The following is a 14,407-nucleotide window of genomic DNA, read 5'->3' as shown; positions in this document are numbered from 1 at the left end:
TATGCCACCAAGTTGAAAAGCAAAGGAGAAAGGGGGTCACTTTGTCTCCAGCCTTTGAAAGTTCTAAATAACTCTTCAGGGGAGCCATTGATATTAATACCAACTCTACCACCCTCCACCGCTTGCTTGATTCAATCAATCCATTTATCTGAGAAATTTTTCTTTCTCAGAACTTCCTCTAAGAAGCTCTAATGCACCTTATCATATACCTTTTCAAAATCCAGTTTATGTAGTTTTTTGTGCAGTATGAACAAGTCATGTTTGGCTGCTATTTTTATGAAGATTATATTGATAGGCTTTCTTTAACACGTTTGGTTTTTTGACCCAATTTGTCAAATATCTGTCGACAGATATGTGTTGGGCGTTTTTTTGTTTGCCAAAAATCTGTCAGTACCACATGACAGCTTTTGGTTGGTTGAAAACTTAACAGATTTCACAAAATCTGTCGACAGCTAACTAGGTAGTCCCAAATGAAATACCGACCACTCGTGACCGTTGGATCAGATTTGTGCGGATAAGATTAGCGTGGATAATTACAAAGAGACTCTTCTCTTCGTCCTAGCTCGACCGACCACTCGTCGCTCGATGACGCTCGGAGCTCCGGCGGACGGGCGGGACTGCACTCGTCGCTAGCAAATAGGAGGCCCAAGAATCTGCTCCGACGGGACCCTAGGAACTCTAATCCCACAATTTCAGAAGCCACTGTTCTGATGCAGTTGCATTGGCCAGCATAGTTGGCTACAGTTCTTGAACAAATTTCATTGCTCATTTTGCATAGCCACTTTACTCGTTGAGCTTGATGCTACTTCCCTTCCCAACTGCAAATAGTTAACAACTGTGCAGTCATGAAGTTTCAAGTTTGTGTTGTCAAATATTTTCGACGCATGTCATGTATCAGTCAAAATTATGACTGAACCCTTGAAAGATTCATCGATCAGCATCCGTGTTCGCTAAGTCTGCTAACACACCCTCCTCATCTGTTTACTGCTTCAGTTCATGACGATTTGATTGCTTTTAAAAATTAGAAACCTCGAAAAAGATTACAAATCTGCATGTTGAGCTCGAATTGCCAGTGCACATGTTTAGCCCATCTGTGGCTGTGGCAAGGCCAGATCCAACCAAACGCTTTCTTTTCCATAACCCAAATGGCTCAAAAGACATCAGCAAGCTGGACCTGCGGTCCTTTCAAGCAAGAAACTCTTGTTACCCTAAGACGCCAATTTATGTTCACCGAGCTTTTTACACATCCTTACCTTTATGGCCAGATGACTGAAAGCACGTTGTCTTCAGTCGATCGTTCTGGATCGTCAGACGAGAATTCGACGTCTCGTGCAACGTCTTCTACCTCCCGCTTGTCTTCCACCTCGTGATTCTCTTTCTTTCTTTGGATGTCGCATGACAGGCGTCCTCCATCACTTTCTCCATCATACTAACCACTCCATTTTTATCGGCCTGCAGCTAACCCTGTCCACCACCCTCCTATCGCACTGTCATGCTACTACCCACCGCCGGTCTGGTAACCACGCTAGGCATCCCTCTAAACCCGTGTTAGGGTGTGCAGTAGTCTAGACCAGCTTCGCTATATCCACGAGCCGACACCTCTAGCCTAGGTCTCAATATGCCTGCTATACGCACAATCCCAACCGTAGTCACGACCAAGTTCCTGAGTCAACTCAACTTAAAAGACTAGCTTAATAGATGGGAGACTTTCCATCTTTTATATCATACTCCTCCATCATTAATTTGTTTGGATACACGACAGCTTCTCAGCTCGCTATACCCACGAGCGGGCACCTCCAACTAGATCTCAATGAGCACGTTACTTTATTGCAAGGCAAAGTAAAAATAGCCAATATTTTCCTACTTTCGGATAATTATTTAACGATGCATTATTTCCATAGAGATCTTGTTAACCATGAGATTCAGTGCTTTATGAGTTCGAATTATTTTTATCCGTCTCTCTATGCTCACAAGAGATTACTATAATTCGCAGCATATTTGAACTTCCAAAACATACATAGGAAGCAACTGGACAGACTATACATGGCATTGGCAATTTGGCATGCTCGAGATATTCCAGATCGTTTCAGTTGGGGGCAAAATGTGGACGACGAAGACGACAAAGCAACTCTGCTCCGTCAGGACGTCAGTTGGTACTCTTGCCAAGCGTCGCGTCCTGCACCGTCCATTTCTGTGCTTTCGTGATTGATGACGCCACCGTCCATTTCTGTGCTTTCGTGATTGATGACGCCGCCGTCCATTTCTGTGCTTTCGTATATATTCTATTTCTGCTGCTATATACCAGCTTTAATCCTGACCACGGCATGCATGGGGTGCACCATGGATCAATCAACGGAGCTTGAGGACACGAGCTTTACTTTGCATCGTCTTCCCACGGCATGGAATATCCCCTATCGCGTTTGTTTCACGGATGTCTGGCGGTGGAAGCCTGTTCGTCGTCGCACACAAAAATGGCGATGCCGACGGAGACGACGAACCAACCGATCGTACGTCAGTTCGCGTCTTGGAAACGCATGCCGGGCTGGCATATGGATGTGCGCATCGTCGTCGTTGCAGGTGTAGTGCGTGTGGTCCGCTCGCCAACGACTGCCATGTCCACTTGAGTTGTGATTGGTTCTCTCGTGACCGTAATTTGGTTCGCTAGATACGTATAATTTTAAAAAAAAATATATTTAGTTATTTTTTATAATGTTTTAGTCTAATTTGGTAGATAAAATATATGTTCGCAGTCTGATTTGACGGATACAACTAAGCAAAAACTCAGTTCAGTATATCCAGACAGATACAGTCAATCAAATACTATTCTTTTTAATAAATATGACTTCACTCATCTTGTATCCGCTTGACCTTTCTATATAATCCATATAGATAAAATTTATACAGATAACTAATCACACCCTTACTTAGATGCGCGCGCACTTTCCATCCACGGGGATGTGGCATGCTCGCGATGTTACAGACCGTGGTGGCCATACCATCGTTTGGTTTGGGTTTCTTTCGTTTCTTTCCTTTCTTATGTATTAGAGCTAGCTAAGCCTATTGAATATCACCTATTAAGTAATTAATCTAAATCCCTCTTCATAGATAGATAGATAGATCGATCTAGATCGGGGTCAGCGACGCTGGCGCTGGGCCGATCGCAAAACCAGCTACTACGTGCACGTGCTTCATGCACCTCAGCTCGTGGCCACAAACAAAACCAGCTAGCTCCGAAGTCCCAACACAGCTTCTGCCTCCAGCAACGTTATATCTCCTGCTCTCAGTTAACAACCTGTGACGAAGCTATGATTTTTACACTGGGTGGACATTCTAACTTTTCATAAGACCGTAAAATCAATATATAACTAAAAAATTCCTAAAATCACAATACAGATGTATTAAAAAAATATTATAATATTATAAATTTAACAAATAAATTCAAAATTTGCAAAAATTACAATATAAATTGTTCAAATATGAAATAAGGTCTTACATAAATAGGAGATTATAATACTACTCTAGATACTTTATCTTGCCCTTTCTCATGGCCATAAAAATCTCAATTATTTCATCCTCACTTATTTTAGATAAAATATCCAACTCAATAAATATGATCAAGCCATATAATAGTTCAAAGTTTGGCACAAACCGCACAATCTAATTTCTAAAATTCTACTAATTAAGTATCACGTAAGTAATCTTAATAATAAAAAAACAATAATATCGATATCTGCCAAACAAATATTGAGACAACTAATAAGATGTTCAATTCCAACCACAACAACTATTACTCTATCATACAATGCATCTGTTCCAGCTATTAGCTAGTGCTACAGCCACTTTGCTTCTCTCTCTTTTTCTTTTTTAGACAAGGATCAAAGCTAGTACTTATTTTTTTAGATAAGGATAAAATAATTAGTAACTTACTTATTATTAAGCTCTTGCTAAATTTTATCAATAATATCAAGATACATTCTATAATGATCATCAATTATTTACACTGGATAAATTGAAGCTCACAACATTGCAAATTTGGAAATTGCAATCAATATTGAATATATAAGATTACAAGATCAATTGAAACTCACGACGTTGCAACATTAAACATCAAACATCTACGCTGGTTGAGTGGTTATGCTCTGTGCTCATAGCCTCACATTCTCTGGTTCATATATATACTTATATAAAAATATATATATCAGATCTCAGGGTAGTCTAAGGTCCACCTGTAAGGGCGAATCTAGGACGTAGGCTAGGAGGACTTCCGCCCGGGTCCCATGCATGTAACATAAAGAACCCCAGCAGCTCAGTATCAGCCTAGCACCAGTCTAGCACCAGCCCAGCAGTCCGCCTCGCGTCAGCACCAGGCCAACAGCACCCCTCTGTGTCTCTTCCTGGCTCCGTCCTTGCCAACTTGGACTAACCACTGGATGCGTCTGTATTAACAACCGACACAGATGGATATATGAGGCCATCTCCAACAGATATTTTAAAAATTCATCCATTATAATACCATTACAACATCTCTTAACACTATTATAACATCATCTATTTTTTCATCTCCAGCAGATATCCTATTTCCTACCATCTATTACTCAACTCTTCCTTTCAAATCTATAATCATACACTATAAATAGTATTACGGATCCTTAAAACAATCGGTAAATTTGCTGTGAAACGGGATCCACTGGAACGAGCGGTACAGGGATGCGGCAACGTTTTTGCAGGCGCTGCTGCAGCTACCCTGATACCTTCTCCTTGAGATACCGAATATAGATAGCACCTGTGCCCCTCTGCTGAGAGTGAGATCGTCGATGGAGAAGAGGGGAGAGGAGGCGAACGTCCCTCTGCTGGAGCCTCGAGGAGATGGCGGTAGCGGCAGCAGCAGCAAGGCGGAGCCGTCCTCGTCGCTGGGGCGTCGCGTGTGGGAGGAGAACAAGAAGCTGTGGGTGGTGGCCGGGCCGTCCATCTTCACGCGATTCTCCTCCTTCGGCGTGACCGTCATCAGCCAGGCCTTCATCGGCCACATCGGCGCCACCGAGCTCGCCGCCTACGCGCTCGTCTCCACCGTCCTCATGCGCTTCAGCAACGGCATACTGGTGCACACGTGATTACTATCTACTTTACTATACATCCCTGCTACATGTCGTGACCTTGCACATAAAACGACCTATGTATGAACGGCCTGGAATAGCAGCAAACCACAAGAAACCAATATTTCATCATATATAAATTCAGCCTGTATCCCTGGATCAATCAAAGAGAAATGACTGGTGCGGTGCCTGTTAACATTGATTAAAATTTCACCAAAATTTCAACAAAATTTCGCGAATTTAAGAGGGAACGAAATATCTAATTTCAAGATTTTCTTCCACTAACATATAAAACCCACGTAGGAGAGGACGAAAAATGACTGAAATTTCGACGAAATTTTAATCTTTTCGCCGGTGAACAAAACAAATTATAAAATGAAATTAAAATCCCAGCACGTTACTACTTTGAAAAAGGTGAAGCATGGACTTCAAAATCAGTGACCGATTCCTGAGGCACCTACACCACAAATTGATTGCAAAGTGTCTGTCCATTGCACCAAAGTCATGGTAGAAAATGCAGAGTCCAATTCGTTGCTAGACTTCCATCTTAGGTCAGCACAAACACAGGATTATGCTTTGCTACCCAAGACGAACAAACTCTAGTATGCAGTTCATATCACTCTGATGTTATCAGTAGAAATCAATCTGTATAAACTAGAATAGCTGAACATTACATAATCTCAGAGAACATGTATAACTTCATATATGCATACCCAGATTACATTCCACAAGCCTAAATAACTATGCATTGGATCCGCATTGTCATAAACTGCAGCTGGGCATGGCGAGCGCACTGGAGACACTGTGCGGCCAGTCCTACGGTGCCAAGCAGTACCACATGCTGGGCATCTACCTGCAGCGCTCCTGGATCATCCTCTTCGCCTGCGCTGTCCTCCTCCTCCCAGTCTACCTCTTCACCGAGCCGCTTCTCGTCACCCTTGGCCAGGATCTCAAAATCTCTGCTGTGGCCGGCACCATCTCGCTCTGGTACATCCCGGTCATGTTCTCCTATGTCTGGAGCTTCACGGTTCAGATGTACCTGCAGGCGCAGAGCAAGAACATCATCATCACCTACCTCGCCATGCTCAACCTAAGCCTCCACCTAACTCTGTCATGGCTCATGACGGTCAAGTTCCAGCTCGGCCTCGCCGGGGTCATGGGCTCCATGGTCATCGCCATGTGGATCCCGGTGTTTGGGCAGCTTGCTTTCGTCTTCTTCGGCGGTTGCCCTCTCACATGGACAGGGTTCTCCTCTGCTGCATTCACCGACCTTGGTGCCATCATCAAGCTCTCGCTATCTTCTGGTGTGATGCTCTGGTACGCAGCATTGATGTTTGAGTTTACATACAAAGTTTCAGAAAAATGACTCATAATCACAAATAGCAATGCACATGCTGACTAGGTGCTCTCCTACATATCATGATAAATTACCGGTTTTATCAAGAGTTTCAAGACTTTCGATGCGCCCGACATATGTACATTTATGCCTTTGCCTTTTCAGTTTGGAATTGTGGTACAACACCATATTGGTGCTCCTCACAGGGTACATGAAGAATGCAGAGATTGCACTTGATGCCCTTTCAATATGGTAAGATATCTTTTTTACTGTACATTCCAATTAGTTACTTTTGTTGGCTTCCATATGCTGTAGTTTTCCACATAGAATTGGTATCAACTATGAGAACAACAGCTACTTGCCAGTGCATATACGCCATTGTACTGGTTAGTTGTTCCTTTTGTGGTCACAAAAAAAAACATAATTAAGCATTGTTGTCCATCCTTGTGAAATGTGCAGCCTTAATATCAATGGTTGGGAGATGATGATCTCAATTGGCTTTTTGGCTGCAACAGGGTAACTTCTTTATCTTTAGACTTGTATTCATCAATTAGGGTGACTTTCCACATTTTTTATGATAATACAATGAAATCTTTATAAGAGTGCGAGTGGCAAATGAGCTTGGAGCTGGAAGTGCAAGAAGGGCCAAGTTCGCCATCATCAATGTGGTCACCACTTCTTTCTTGATTGGATTTGTGTTGTTCATGCTCTTCCTTCTCTTCCGTGGAAGTCTTGCCTACATATTTACTGAGAGTCGAGCGGTAGCCGATGCAGTTGCTGACCTTTCGCCTCTTCTAGCCTTCTCCATTTTGTTGAACAGTGTTCAACCAGTATTATCAGGTTTGCTTCTTGGTTTTATGGAATGACAAATACATTACAATTATTTAGCTTGTTTTACTGACACCGTCGATCACTTGATCATCCCTAGGTGTTGCCGTTGGTGCGGGCTGGCAAAGTGTAGTGGCCTATGTTAACATTACATCATACTACTTGATTGGCATCCCTCTTGGAGCCATACTAGGCTATGTGGTGGGATTTCATGTAAAGGTAAAATTATACAGTACTACCATTGTGTCTGGTGCATCTTAGCTTTAAGCTGTGTTCCTCAGTCCCATTATATTGGTGGTTTGTTGTAGGGCATTTGGATTGGCATGCTGCTCGGAACACTAGTCCAAACTATTGTGCTTCTGTTCATAACATTAAGGACCAACTGGGAAAAACAGGTTACCTTGATTCATTGTTTGCTTACCATTATATTTGATTTAACTATGCTATTTGCAATCTTCCTTGATAACAGACATAGACATGGACTGCTACAAGGTTACACAATATGTTAGAATTATTCTTTATTCCTATTTGCAGGTGGAGGTTGCTCAAGAGAGATTGAAGAGATGGTACATGGAAGAGAACAGAAGACTGCAAGGCTCGAGGGGAAATCCTTGAACCGGCCCTTCAAAGTGGGGCATTGTGGGTCGTAAAAAGGATGTGCTCGGCGTTTGAGACTTTTCGGCAGATACACACATATTTTAACCATCTCAAGAATGAAATGAGGGAATTTTAGCCTATCCAGATGGTTTTTTCTTCATCAAATGAGAATGTATTGGGTATGTTCGTTCCTCTTCAAGCCAAGCAACGAAATCGATTGTCTGCAGTAGTGATTCTCCAGAAGAAAAACACTACATTATTTCCAGTGGCACGGCATATGCATGCGAGTCTATGCTCACTAACTGCAAGTTTGGCAAAAATGATTCTCTGAATTAATTTTGGAGAATGCTAGTGTTTCATCAGAGCAGTGGTTGTGGTTTGGGCATTTGTAACATTTCGCATGTGTATACTTGCACATAATTAGTTGGGACATGTGAACCCATTGAACCCTTGTTTACTTATCTTGCTGAGTGGAATACTTAAATCAGCCACATCAAGTGGATGCGACTACACAAGTAAAACAGGTTATAGGCACGGTGTGCTATATATAGGGCTGTTGTTGTTTGCAACCTGGCACTCAAGTGTTGATTTCAGATAGCTGTTGTTGTTTGCAACCTGGCACTCAAGTGTTGATTTCTTATTAAGTACAACGAAGAGAGTGGCATTTGAAGAGGTGGCATTCTTTAGGATGCCAGTTGAAGAGGTGGCATACACTTTAGCACATACAGAGGATGGCTTTTCTATTGAAAATTGTGTTGGGTGTGTTCCTCCTTAAGGCCAATCAATGAAAGTGATCATCAACAGTAGCGGTTCTCTAGTATAAAGAGGAGGGCAAGCAATGAAAATGATCATCAGCAGTAGTGAGTGATTCTTTGGTAGAAAAAAAAAACACCTGTCATAAGCAAACTCTTGGTTTTTCCCCATGTTTTCTGCCGCCAGCACAGCATACATACGCGAGTTCATATCTGCTTGCCGTGTGTATACTCGCAAGACAGTTGTTCTGCAATAATTTTGGGGAGTGCTACTGCCAGAGGTCTGATCAGAGTAGTGCTTGTGATTTGGGAACATACTGTGTGTATACTTGCATGTAACTAATTGGATCCATTGAGATCTTTCATCTATCTTGCTTGACTGGAATTCTTAATTTGGCCAAATCAAATGGATGGAAATATGCGAGGGCAGGTCATGGCGCGGTGTGCTAAAGTAGTTTGAAATCTGGCACTCAAATGCTGTTTTCAGATAGCAGGAGATCAAATTTGTGCAAGCGCAGGATATGGGCACTCAACAATTGAATTCTACCTGAGAAAGATTGCGCAAGAAAAAACGAAAGCGAGATCGGAGGACATGAGAGGAGAGGGGAGGACAGGAGACGAACCGAGATGAGCTCCATAGGTGGATGGGCCGGCGGCTCCCGTCATCTCCTACAGGCTCGTCGGCTGGCATTGCCGAACCGTCGTCTATTCCACTCCTCGATCTCTTCCATGGCTGCAGATCGGGGCTTGTCCGCCGGCGTCTAGGGCTCATCTGCCGCCGCCGGACAGGACGAGAGGAGTGAGGGCCTCTCAGTGTCTGACACCCTCGTCCCACGCTTCTTGTGGTGCGGGGCCCACCTTTTGGGCCCACACGCCAGCGACACGAGCCCCGTGCGTGCGAGTAAACCATACGAGCACATCCCTCCCTCCCGTCCCGTCGCGTCACAGGCGAGGCGACGGCGGCGGATTCCCGGCAGCGTCAACGGCCAGTGGAGGTGCGCCGCCGCGGCTCAAGCAGGTCCTAGATAGGCCCTACTTTCCTCCGGACGAATCCAAGCTGTGCGAACGCCGACGCCGATGAAGTCGGTGCTCCCCGTGGTGCTCCTCGGTTGCGGCGGCGTCGGCCGCTACCTCCTCCGCCACATCGTTTCCTGCCGACCGCTCCACGCCAACAAGGTATTCTCTCCCCACTTGTCTGCGCGATCGGTGATTTCTGATGGTGTCGCGCTGTGTACCTAACTGCTTACCACCGATAGGGCGTGGCCATCCGGGTTGTGGGCGTCGCCGACAGCTCTTCCTTGCTCGTCGCAGACGACATCCACTCCAGCGGCCTCGATGACGCGCTCCTCTCCCACCTCTGCACCGCCAAGTCCGCCGGCTCGCCCCTGTCCTCCCTGCTAGGCCAAGGTGCAATCCCCCCATTTTAGTCTCTAATTTACTGCCTGCGCTTCATCTCCGTTGTTGCCCTGCCTTGTTCGCCATGAATTTGCATTTGCAATTGTTCAGGTGACATGTCTTGGAAAGTAATAGATAGTTGGGTGTGCGATTTCAGGGCATTGTCAGTTGTTCAAGAACCCTGAGGCTAGGGGAAAAGTCATAGACACTGCTACCATGCTTGGAAGATCAACTGGTTAGATATTCTGCGCTCAACTGCACATACATCTATCTATACCTCTCGAGTAGCATATTATGCTTGCTACTTTTCATGCTTCAATCAGCAGACAACATTAAAAGCCCACATCCCTGCTCCGCTGTCTATGATTTATTTCAATGGTATTTCTGATCTTGAGTTTACATATCCTCCTCACTGTTACACTCCTATTCTTAGGTCTGGTACTAGTTGACTGTTCTGCAACTTATGACACTGTTGGTCTGCTGAAGGATGCCGTGGATCATGGATGCTGCATTGTACTGGCAAACAAGAAACCTCTTACCGGTGCATATGTAATACTATTTGACTTCTTTTTTTTCCTGCTGATAGTCTTTCTTATTTAACTTTTTAGTTGGATCTTGTGGGTTTCATCTCTAGCCTACCCCAACTTGCTTGGGACAAAGGCTTTGTTGTTGTTGTAGTAGTAGTAGTCTTTCTTATTTAACGCCAAAATCACACTATTTCCTGTAATTCAATGAAGGTAGTTATCTGATAACCAAATGTGTCTATTTCTATTGCAGGAGGATTTTGAAAAATTGGTGTCCAACTTCCGGCGGATAAGATTTGAATCCACTGTATGCTCATGCTGCTACTAATGGCTTCATTTTTTGTTCATTTGATGCATGTAAAATTTGTTCAATCTGCTGCTGTCTATGACCGAAGTTTTGCTGTTATGGGTTTATCTCAGAACCATCCTTTTGTTTTCTCTCTGTAATAAATGTTACTTCATGATACAATAATGCAAGATAACTATATCATTGCAATTTTATTCTTTCAATGTCTGTGATGGGTTAATCTGTATTAGACTGTAGGTTCAGTATCATTTGCTTGACATAAAAGATAACACGGATAAATGATAGGCAGGCCATACCCTTACCACATATAAAAGATAGTTCTATTTAGCAGGTTTTCCTTCTTTATGCTGTCTTCACTTTTTCTTAGGATCCCTGGTGATTGTATTCGCAATTCTTACTTTCAGGTTGGAGCAGGTTTGCCTGTAATAGCTTCTGTAACCCGTATTATTGCATCTGGAGATCCAGTTTCACGTATAGTTGGCAGTCTGAGTGGTATGCAGCTATTCATGTAAAAAATCCAGTTTCACGTCTATTCATGTAAAAAAGTTGTCCATTTTCTAGCCAAAAAAAAAAATACAAGTTTTCCTTCATATGGGTTTGTAGGTACACTTGGATATGTGATGAGTGAGCTGGAGGATGGAAAGAGATTTAGTGAAGTTGTAAAAACAGCCAAGTCTCTTGGCTATACAGAACCAGGTCTTACAAATATCCTGTTGATTTTTTTCCATTACAATGTTCATATGCCTCAATTCATAGTTAGTTTTGTGAAATGGAACTCGAACTGAAACCACATATATTATTAGGAAAATAGGGACTATTGATGTTGTAGGCAAAGAAGCAATTGAATAGATTAGATGACTACATGAGGACTCCTAATCTGGATTCGTAACTAGCATGGAGCTAACCTAAACTAATATAAATACCCTCAGCAGAAGGAGTATAAGTGAACTATATATTATTTTTCCCTGCTTCAATTGTGCATTTACTGAGATGTTTGATTTTGCAAGATCCACGTGATGATCTCGGTGGGATGGATGTGGCTAGAAAGGTTAGATACCTCACAATTTTCCATTCAATGAACTGCATGCTATTTCTTGCTTTTTTTTTCTTCTCCTAAGTGAACTGCTATCATATATTGCATGAACTGCTGCTGCATTGATTCTAATTCTGTCCTACTAGGATTTGATGTGAAAGATCTTATGAACACAACCATTATCATTTATCACAAAATGATCCTCCTGTTCAGGAAGGTTATGTTAACCACTGTTCATATTCGAATTTAGTACCTTCATGTGGCTTCAACTTCCATATAACCACCCGCGTATGGTTTAATCTCAATATAATAATATTTATTTTTTGTGGAAAGGGTACCTGAGATATGGTTCAAATGCTTCCTTTTGTTCTTTGTTAACTAGATAGGGAGGTCTAAGAAATTCATCTTTGCACGCAGGCATTGATCCTGGCTAGGCTTCTGGGGCAACGGATCAGCATGGAGAATATCAATGTATGCCTATCTTTAGTATTGTTCACGATTTATTACTTTGACTTCGATAACATTGTTCTGTACAAACATGCTGCTTTGTACATGGGTTGATGTTTGCACTGTTATTGGTTATAGCTGAAACTTATATGGGTGTGTCACTTCAAGTAGGTTATTGGCGAAGTAATTCCTGTTCACATCATTGTACATGTGGATAGTCTGCCTCCTATTCCTTTGACTGATTCCATGGAACCATCTCTTGTTATTTAGTTATGCTTCTATGATACCTTGGCACTTAGTTGCTATGGATGCGGACTGCTCTTGTCTAATGTATGCAGAACACACTAGTTCATTCTCAGGTCACTGGAGGCCATTTTTATACTTATCTCCTGGTTTACTGGGGCATAGATAGACTTCTCTGAGTTCAATTACATCAATCGTATGCATATGTGCTATAGTCTGAAAGAGTAGACTGAATAGTCTACCTGTAAAGTTGTAATTTATCTGATTTATCACACTATTTGTTTTTTTTTATGAAACACACTATTTATTTTCTTGTAGTAGCTGTCACTTTGATTCTTTTATATGATGTGAGAGCTATGATTTAAATTTTTAATGCCAAAAGTCATGACTTATTCTAAATTCCTTTCTTTTATACAAACCTACATCATTAATATTCTGACTCTTACATTTGAGTGAAATACCGAGACGTGTAATTGAACAGGCACTGTAGTTTGGCAATGTCTAAGTGAGTTAACTTTGTATTTCTATTCAGGTGGAGAGTTTATATCCTAATGAATTAGGACCTGATGCAATGTCCACAAAGGACTTCCTTGAAAGTGGTTTAGTACAACTTGACAAGAGCATGGAAGAAAGAATCAAGGCAGCATCTTTGAAAGGAAATGTTCTTCGCTATGTCTGTGAGATTGAAAGCACAGGGTATATATCCTGCCCACTGTGATGGTCTTGTGCAATGTCCATTTGCATCACAAATCATTGTCCAATCTATTTTCTGAATCAATGGCATGATTTATTGTTATTGTCATTATTGTTCCTAATAAATACCAGTTAGATCCACTAAATTTCTGCTTACTAAAAGAAATAAAAGGTGGATATTGTGGATTTCTTGATCTTCATTGTCTGCCGCTGTTGTTTTTTGGCACTTGTTTCAAAAGCTTATTTCTTGCATTTTGCTGGCTGGTTTTCAATCTTTCTGTGGACTAACACCCCCAGTTTGTAGGTGCCAAGTAGGCCTTCGAGAGCTCCCAAAAGATTCTCCACTGGGTAGATTGAGGGGAAGTGACAATGTGGTATGTTACTCTTGTCTCTTTTTTCCTCCCTTTACCGTTCTTGTATGCCACCAGTGTCTTTTGGTTCCTACTTGTAGAGAGACATACCTCTCGAAGTCATGATATTGGATGAGCACCATTGTACTTTAGTTAGAAGTAGTAAGGTCCATATGGTGGCCATTTCACTCTTTCCAGAGTAATGTTTCATCTATCACCATAAAGAAACATGGTCTCTATGAGGGCGATCTCACTCTGGAAAATATTTTTCACTTCTCGAGAATCAACTCGCAAGCTATTTGGTTATTCCTGGTTTGAAAATTCACAAATGCATTTCGTCTTGTGATCAGGTGGAGGTATACAGCCGATGCTACGAGAGCTCTCCTCTGGTGATTCAGGGTGCAGGAGCTGGCAACGACACCACTGCCGCAGGTGTTCTTGCTGATATAATTGACCTCCAAGATCTGTTCCCGAACACGGCATGATTGGCATCCTCGACACCCAGTTAGCACCAGGGTCTCCAAGGCTTTTGATTCTTGCACCATGTGTGAGTGCTGGTGTACGCATATGGTTGGTCCAAGATTTGAGGCCGTATGAACATTTTTGTTCGTTCCCCTGCTGTACTATATATTAGCAGGCATGGTGATGCTTATATGGTATCAGATGGACACCTGTTTTGAGCAAATTTTCGATTAGCCTTCAGTGCTTTTGCTATATTGCTAAATAAATCCTGCGCTTTGACATGCTCAATGGCACAATTTAAGCCTGTAATCATAATCATTTTTATTCACTTTTTTTCTTCGCGATGA

General features: G+C 42.4%; 2 protein-coding genes across 2 annotated transcripts; both read left to right on the top strand.

The window, feature by feature from the left end:
- Window positions 1-4,657: 4,657 nt before the first annotated feature.
- Window positions 4,658-8,315, top strand: LOC133904418 (protein DETOXIFICATION 21-like). The gene is made up of 8 exons (XM_062345920.1): window positions 4,658-5,099; window positions 5,869-6,410; window positions 6,595-6,681; window positions 6,889-6,945; window positions 7,031-7,269; window positions 7,358-7,476; window positions 7,566-7,652; window positions 7,792-8,315. Exons 1-8 carry the CDS (start codon window positions 4,815-4,817, stop codon window positions 7,870-7,872), a joined length of 1,497 nt encoding a protein of 498 aa, XP_062201904.1. The 5' UTR covers window positions 4,658-4,814; the 3' UTR covers window positions 7,873-8,315.
- Window positions 8,316-9,493: 1,178 nt separating this feature from the next.
- On the top strand, window positions 9,494-14,388 carry LOC133904419 (uncharacterized). The gene is made up of 12 exons (XM_062345922.1): window positions 9,494-9,782; window positions 9,863-10,013; window positions 10,159-10,236; window positions 10,435-10,550; window positions 10,779-10,832; window positions 11,237-11,324; window positions 11,436-11,528; window positions 11,840-11,880; window positions 12,283-12,336; window positions 13,088-13,251; window positions 13,553-13,622; window positions 13,949-14,388. The coding sequence occupies exons 1-12, from the start codon at window positions 9,684-9,686 to the stop codon at window positions 14,081-14,083; spliced, it is 1,143 nt and encodes a 380-aa protein (XP_062201906.1). The 5' UTR covers window positions 9,494-9,683; the 3' UTR covers window positions 14,084-14,388.
- The last annotated feature ends 19 nt before the right edge of the window (window positions 14,389-14,407 follow it).

Source organism: Phragmites australis, chromosome 22, assembly GCF_958298935.1.
Source record: "Phragmites australis chromosome 22, lpPhrAust1.1, whole genome shotgun sequence".
In the NCBI taxonomy this organism is placed as follows: domain Eukaryota; kingdom Viridiplantae; phylum Streptophyta; class Magnoliopsida; order Poales; family Poaceae; genus Phragmites; species Phragmites australis.
The sequence above is the reverse complement of the archived record's forward strand: the minus strand, read 5'-3'. Positions and strand labels throughout refer to the sequence as shown.